The following is an 8,450-nucleotide window of genomic DNA, read 5'->3' as shown; positions in this document are numbered from 1 at the left end:
TTGTTTTCTTTTTCTTTTCTTTTTTTGTGATGGTCATGTCATCTAAAGACAAATTATGTATTTGGAATAGTGAACTCTTTTTTTTTTTCTTTTTTTTTTTTTTGTAATGGTGAACTGCTATTTTGCATCAACAATGGAATTAAAGACAGATTAAGTATTTGGAATAATTTATTGTACATGCTTGGTTTGTAATGGGATTGACATGTTGGATGGTTATTATACATGCTTGGTTTCTAATGGGATTGACAAGTTGGATGGTTTGTAATGAGATTTACTAGTTTTTTTTATGCTTGGTTTGTGTTGTATATTGGCTTGGAACAGGTTGGACAATGGCCTCTTTTGTAATCTGGTTCATGTTTGGTGTAAACTAGTTTGGTTTGTGGTGAATATTGCTTTGGAATAGGTTCATGCTTGGCTTAGCTTATGCTTGTTCTAATCTATTTCATGCTTGGCTTGTTCAATTTCCATTCACCTGGACATTTTGTCAAACATATTCAGAGTATTGCCAAAACAAATGCATCAACTTCATTAGAAAATGTAGACAACCAAACAAACATTACCACAATCCAAAACCACTTTAAAAACAAAGAAAAAAAAATAGATTTCTCATTTCATTCAAAATTATACATTAAGTTCAAATTGGCAAGTGCATAGTTGTCATTACATTTCCTAAACCACAAATGCTAACTAACTAACCTACATTCCCTAACTGCTCACTGTTAACATTTCAATTACAATCACTGCAACAATCAATCCAACTACAATCCATTTCTGTCTACGACGATAAGTTTGAACAATCTCCTCCAATCGTGTGATCTCAGTTACCATTTCCTCTAAGCTTGCAACCTTGTCCACCAACTTCGGCAAGACTTGTCTACCACGAGGACAAGTGGGTGGATCATACCAAGAGAATAAGCCACAAGCCCCGTTTTCTGAATAAATAAAAATAAATAAATAAATAAATTACAAAATACTAATCAAAACCAGGTTTTAGAGAACAAAAATATACACAAATTTCATATTGTTCACGAGAGTGGAAAACTTACTCCATAATTTGGACAACCAAGAAACCTCCTAGCTGGGTTCTCATGGATCCATGAAGTTCGGATCTTTGCTCTCAATCCACAACTGCAACGAGTCGATTCACCCCAATTGTTTCCACCTCAGCTGTTTCTTTCACTCATATTTCGCAATGGCTGAAAATTGAGCTTCGTTCCGCTTTGGATTCGTCGACCGTGTTGCCCTAATCGACTAAATTGAAGAAATTATGGCAAATTTGGACACGAAACAACGTCGTTTTAGGTTGGTTTTGACGCTAAAAATGGCTTTCTCTATTACTTTATGAAACGGAGATAGACGGAGGCTTACATTATGACACGGAATAAACTCCAGAATTTTAATTGTTAAAATTAAAATCTTGAGATTTAAATTTCAAAACACGGTAAACCTTAGAGGTTTTTTTTTTTTTATAATTTGCCCTAAAATTAAAAATTCAATTTATGAGTGATTTTCCAAAACAACCTGAGGGCCCCATTGAGGATTGCTCCTTCACTTGGGTTGTTTGGTGGGTGTGGCCCTCAAAACCGAACCCGCCCATTCGGAACCCATGGGCTGGGGATCATGATTAGAGTCCAAACCACTTCGTGTTTTGGTCTTCTTCTCCTTCCTACCCCTGTGAACATTTTTACCTAATTCTCTCCGATTTAGTTCACAACTCTCTCTCTCTCTCTCTCTCTCCGAAGAAGAAGAAGAAGAAATGCAAAGCTAATGTTGTTAATCGTTATCGGCGAACATTTTGCCACGAAATTGAACTTTGGTATGTATGTCATTCTGTATACATTTCTTCTTCTACTTGTTTAGGATTCACTTTGTAGTTGTTATGATCTCAATTCTCTCAATCAATCTATTAATGTAAAGCTACAAGGCATCATAATTCGTCGAAGCGAAGTTGTTAATAGAGTCAATTTAAACGTATTTATGGTTTGATTAGTCACCCAATGTGTGTAGTGGTATTCCCTTATGGACCTCTTTGAAGGACCAATCAAATCTTTGCCCAACTCTAGGAATTGAGATCCTTGACTTCTTACCAAACAAAACATATAAATGTATGTGATTCAAGGGGCCAATCACTGCCACTGGTCTTTACTTTTACCTCTGTGCAAGAATCAAATTTTCCTAACCGTATAAAAAACTTCTATAATAGTCGAATGGATTTAAAAACAACTAAACTACCTTCATTTAACATTCATGAAATCTCAAAAATATATGATGAATTTAACTGGATTCAACAAATATAAGGCCAAAACAATTTGAAACCGAATTAACCTAAGAGGTTTAACAATGGGAACATAAAATGTTAAAAACAAAGTTGATAAAGGTTCATAAGAGAAACTTTGGAGTTGCTCCAAAGTTCTCTGTGTCTTCCCTTTTTCCTTCTATTGGTGCTTCTATTTATATTCCAAGTCTTTCACTGTTGAAATACATGAGATAAGACCCATGCGATCCATTTTGCTACTTGCTCTCCCACATTCAGTTGAGTTGGTTATAGAGAATCCCTACACCTCCATTGCTTATACAGACATCTGTCCCAACTTGAGCTCCTATGAGACCATGTTGGATCACCAATTGTCCCCCTAGCTTAAACTGTTGTTAGGAAATGGGAACAACGATATATGTCAAGTTATCCAACATGATTTATCCAATTTATAACCAATATGATAATACTATCTTCATTTCTCTTATTACCTAATTCTGTTATGTATTTGCATATAAACATTTTTTGTACCTCTTAAGTATTTTACCTAGGGCTTCACAGAACAAAACAAGCGAATGATCACCTCGATTCTCTTTTCTTTTCTAAAAGCTGCATGAATTGACATATATGCAATTGCAATAAATTCTTTTTGTAAGCATAAATCTAATTAAATCCCAAAACATTTGTGGCCCACTACTTAATCAATATCCAATCATGCATAGTCGTAAATAAATGTTTAATGCACCTAAAATGTCTAATGGTGTACTAAGTTTTTGCTAAATCTTTTGATCATGTCTGCTGTATGTCAACCGCTGAAGTAAACAACTTACGAGTTACCACATGCTGCTACATTTGAAATTTTCAACATATGTGCATGTTTATTTCCATCTTGTATTTAATTATATATTTTGATCAAATGAGATATATTTATCATTATTAAGTATTTAATTATGCATTGCTATATAGATAGGAAAATTTGTGTTATTTTGACACTAAAATCATTAGATTATCTAGATATGTGCTCTATAGATGTGGAAAGTTGTTGGTCCTTTTAGCTACGTGCATTCTCCATGTTTCTGGTACTTCTTATTTTAGTTGCACTGACCACCCCTAAGGTTTGAGAAAAAATATAATAAGTCTCACAAGTTTGGCATACTTACACTGACCTCCCTTTTAGTAAGGCTAAACGACCCCAACTAATAATGCTGTACAGTCGTGGATAAATTATATATTTTAGTGTAAAATATATGATAATATCATTTTTTTTCATCAATACAACTGACAAATGGTTGATGAAAATGGTCAAAATATTATATGAATTAAAATCTTAAGGTAGCACAGTGTAGTTATGCCAAACTTATGGGGTTCTGTGTTTCCCCCCATTTTTTTCATCAATACTACTATTGAATGGTTGATGAAAATGGTCAAAATGTTATATGAATGAAAAATCTTAAGGGAGCACAGTGTAGTTATGCCAATCTTAAGGGATGTTTGTGTAATTTAACCTCCCTTCTACATCTTTTATTTTTTTTTGTCATCCTACTTAAGGGGAAGAGATAGTCATAAAAAAGGACTGCTTTGATGCATGCATGTTTTTGGTCATTGCCTTTTTGAGTGGATGGAATTCATGATTTGATTGTTTGGTTGTTTTGGAGTGCAAAAGTATATTTGCTTTATTGAGTGTGGTGGAGAGGAGTCTATCTTGATTTTAGTATGAACTGTGAATATTTGTGGCTTGCAAGATAATGAAGAACAAACCTTGTTTCTTTTACATCTATGAATTTAGTTGTCATATTACAAGGGCTAATGATACTAATGAGTCCATCATGCCTGGTGAAGCCTTGATACTGAAATGTCAATTATTGCTGTTTTTAATTGATACTATTGTGTCCGTCATAAGTTAATGATGAACAAAATTGCTATTATGATTTGTTATTTCTGTAAAATATCCACATACACACACACACAAAAAAAAAAAATTAAAAAAAAATCTTTCTCATAGACTTTCAGATTCATAATGGTGCTTGGTATTTATATATTTATATAACCTGTCCGTCTGCCCCTATTGTTTGTCTCATACCACAAAGCAAGAGATTTGAAATCCCAAAAGGTAGGCTAGATAAAGTGAAACCAGAATTCTTTCTCCTTCTGTTTTATCATCAACCTATTTTTGTGTTATGTTTCAGACACAAGTCTTTCTCCCTGTTATTAGAAACATCTTCAATTTCACTACTGCATACTCAAAAGGATTTATTCCTAGGTTGCACATTTGAATCTAAATGTGATTTGATGTTGTCATAGTTATGAAATTGGTTGTGTTGCAAGCTGGAATGCACAGCTGAACAATAGATAGTATATACTGTTATCTGCACCCTTGTTGCTTTCTTTTGAATGAATAGGATGCAGGGAGAATAAATGTTACATTGCTTTGATTTCATCTGCGTACTCCAGGATGTCGATTGATGCTATGAATCTCTTATCTTCTGGTAGGTTCATAATGGCAAGCACTTCAGATCAAGGATATAATTCAAACAGAATCTGTAGGCGTTGGTTGGCTGAAACATTTGATGGTCATGACACAGCAGAAGATGACCTATCAGATAATGTAAATGGAAATGATGACATCATAAAACCATCCAATGAAAATCTACCTCTAAATTTGGAACCTTTAGAACCATATATTGGCATGGAGTTTGAATCAGCAGAGGAGGCTAGGGAATTCTATGAGATGTATGGAAGACGTGTGGGCTTTACCATGCGAAATAATCGCACCCGTCGATCACTTAAAGATAACTCAATAATTAGACGGCAATTTGTTTGTTCAAAAGAAGGTTTCCGTGCAGATAAATATGCTCACAGAGAGAACAGAAGTCTTCCATCAATGCCAGCTACCAGAGAGGGATGCAATGCGATGTTGAGGATAGCTGCGAAAGATGGAGGGAAGTGGGTTATATATGGTTTTGTCAAAGACCATAATCATGAGCTCAATCCAAGCAAAGTACCACCCCGACGATCGCATAGGGTTGCTTTCTATGAGGTTCGTTTTAAGACCAATCTTTGAATGGAATGATCCTTGCTGTCTAATTAGGATTGTATTATTTTTAAGGTAGTAGTAAAGATAAGTATTCTAGAAATTTAATTTGAATAATGCGTTTTTAACCTGCCGTTGTATAGTAATAAACCACCCTAGTAATCCATAGTTTTTAAGTTTAATGATAAAAACTGGTTATAATTTTGTAGGTTTATTTTGTTGGTTTATAGATTACAGAATTGTACTTGCCAAGTGTAAAAAATGCATAAGAGATGAATTAAAGACTTCATAGATGCATATATCAAATTAACTCAATTATTATGACCATTAATGATATTGGTTAAAAAGCTTATTGATAGCATAACTCAGATTTCTCAACATGCTTAAACTAGAAGGGTTAGGTTTGGCTTGGCTTCCAATCCCACATATATCATCTGCACGTTTATTTAGTGTAATATAATCTAATCGGTTAGTTGTTTTTGGAGAGGAGCTCGTGTGGGGGGGAGGAGGAGGAAGAGGAAGGTTATGTGGTTAGTGGGGGTAAAACTTCTGAACGTCTATTTTAGGTTAATGATTTTTTTTTTAAGGAAAAGGAGGGAATGAATTAGTATGTTAAATGAATTGCAATGAAATTGTCCTGTATTGGTAAATTATCTTCTTGTTCTTTTCCTGTTAAATTTTATTATCTTTAGCTCACCATAATTAATGTGATAAAAATAATTTCCCAGATATTCTGTGTTTTTTGTCCATTTATGTCATCCACAACAATTTCTGCTTGAAATTTTTATTATTTGCTTAAGCAATTCTATTTGTAGGATGAGAAAGATAAGAAAATTCAGGAACTGACTGCAGAACTGCGGGTTAAGAAACGACTAAGTGTAGCATATCATGACCAGTTGCTTTCTCTTATGAAAGATGTTGAAGATCACAATGAACATCTGTCGACCAAAGTCCAATTTGTTCTTAATAACCTCAAAGAACTTGATGCTAAAAGGCAGGAGCTTTTACGCCATAGATAGCCCAATCATGTAGAGTGCCTTACAATATGTTTCTTATTCAAATTGGCTAGTCAAGCATGCATGTTTTCCTTTTTTTCTTTTTTTTGAACAGTTGCATGCATGTTCTTTCATCCTTAAATTTGTTGTCTCTGTATGATATACGGATCTTCTCTTTTCTTTTTCTTTTTTAAAATTTATTTTACCAGGGGATTCATTTCTTATCTTATTAAAAGATTTGGCAGATGCATGTATAAATCTTATACATAAGTGAACAGATAATACAATTAATCCCTAATAGAATGGAATGAGGAAAGGCAACATCTTTGTTTTCTTTGATGACTAATCTACCAGACATTGTTGGCAATCTGGCCATCCAAGGTTGGTATGTATGTATGTATGGGTTAATATTATGACCACCTGGATCCCCTATCACCTGGAGAATGAGCAATCCTCTTATAGTTGTTCATAAACCCATCTCTTTAAGCCAGACACTGGGCCACAAACCACAATCACTCAAGTTGTCCCATAACTGGGAAAATGCTAAACAAACTAATAAATTTTACAATTTTTATTATTATTATTATTAATTAATGTGTCATGCAATAATGAAGTTTTGGAATTGGAGACAAGACTCACTTCAATAACATGGTAGGTGCCACATCAAGAAGTTAAATATATATATATATATATATATTTGTAAGATTTGTTAGTTTGTGTAGCATTACTTGACAAGTTGTCCCCTAAACATGCTGCAGACCCCCAGTGGGGTCCCCAATGAGGTGGCGAGCCCCACTGGCTGAAACTCAAAAAAAATAATAATAATAAAATAAAACAGTTTTTTTTTGTCCAATCACGACGCGCTACCTCACTGGAGGTCGACCTCCAGTGGGGGTCCGAAGCATTTTTCCCTTCTATAACATTTACTACTTTTAGTTGAAATGGTGATCAACAATTTAGCTTCTAAATTGATGACAGAGATCCTACTTAGGTGTTGTTTGATAAAGCTAAAAACTAAAAATTGAAGATTGAAAATTAAATATTGAAAATTGAATATTAAATTTATTAAGTCAAAAAGTTATTTGATACAAATTTAAGTGTTGAATTAAAAATAAATTATCTAATATGCATATGGTTAAATTTGAAATTTGTTATTTTTAAATTATATATTTTGATTTTATATTGTGATGGTAGTGGCAGTGATGGTCGTTGTCGTGGTGGCAACGGTAGTGGCATGATGGTGGTGGTGGTGGTGGTGGTGGTGGTGGTAGTGGTAATGAGTTTATAATAGTGTATACTAATATTTATATTTAGTATTTATAAATTTAGTCAGAATTAAGTAAGTTTCATATGATTTAAATTTTATTTAAGTTTTAGCTTACATTTTAAGTACTTAAATTTTTAAAGAATATCAATTGCGGTTATCAAACTGACTTAATTGATTATCATTTAATATAATCAATTTTAAGTGCTGAATCATATTATTAAACACTCCCTAAGTTGAGTTTTGAATCAACTCTACTAGGACTACTCCAATAAAACGCATATTTACCTCGGACAAAGCTTTAATTTGAGATGCGAGTTGAAAAGCCTAAGACAAAATAGGATTTTTATTTTTTTTTATTTTTGTGAAAAAAAAATAAAATAATTATGATTTAGATGTGATATTTTATCTTATTAACTTATTTTATATTTTTATAACTAAAATAACTTCAAACCAACATGTCAAACATAGCAAAGACATGAAATTGTTCTCACCATACACTCACACTAGAGGTATGCCTTATAAATTTTCAGTATTGTCAAAGGGGTTTCGAGCTAAAAGCATGAAACGGACCTTGTTTCTACGTTCGAAAGTAGGGGTGGGCGCGGGTCGGTTGCGGCCACGGAACCTCCAATCCGCCATCCGTCCGCCAGATTGGCGGATTGAAGAAAATCAATCCGCATCCGTCCGCCAATCCGACGGATGTGGATTGAGCGGATTGGCGGTTTGGCGGATGGATGCGAATCGGTTTGGCGGTTTAAAATTTTATAAATTTTCAACATAATTCAACTTGTGCACTTCCTCAAAAAAAAAAAAAAGTATTACAATCAATGACTTAAAAAAGTATTACAATCACTGTATGCCTTATTCAAAGAAAGAAAGTTTAAAACTTTAGAATATCATGAT

General features: G+C 33.7%; 1 protein-coding gene across 1 annotated transcript; it reads left to right on the top strand.

Moving 5' to 3' along the window:
* The first annotated feature begins 1,674 nt into the window (after nt 1-1,674).
* On the top strand, nt 1,675-6,515 carry LOC114281616 (protein FAR1-RELATED SEQUENCE 5). Its single transcript, XM_028224163.2, has 3 exons — nt 1,675-1,816; nt 4,706-5,291; nt 6,101-6,515. Exons 2-3 carry the CDS (start codon nt 4,707-4,709, stop codon nt 6,302-6,304), a joined length of 789 nt encoding a protein of 262 aa, XP_028079964.2. The 5' UTR covers nt 1,675-1,816; nt 4,706; the 3' UTR covers nt 6,305-6,515.
* Nucleotides 6,516-8,450: the final 1,935 nt, after the last annotated feature.

Source organism: Camellia sinensis, chromosome 7 (assembly GCF_055761805.1).
Source record: "Camellia sinensis isolate YWXY chromosome 7, ASM5576180v1, whole genome shotgun sequence".
In the NCBI taxonomy this organism is placed as follows: domain Eukaryota; kingdom Viridiplantae; phylum Streptophyta; class Magnoliopsida; order Ericales; family Theaceae; genus Camellia; species Camellia sinensis.
This window is presented reverse-complemented; position numbering and strand designations above follow the sequence as displayed.

Excerpts from the sequence above, each read along its gene's own strand:
- LOC114281616 (XM_028224163.2), top strand. The coding sequence starts at position 4,707 with ATGTCGATTGATGCTATGAATCTCTTATCTTCTGGTAGGTTCATAATG. Across the intron at positions 5,292-6,100 it reads ATAGGGTTGCTTTCTATGAG|GATGAGAAAGATAAGAAAAT; the intron begins GTTCGTTTTAAG and ends TTCTATTTGTAG.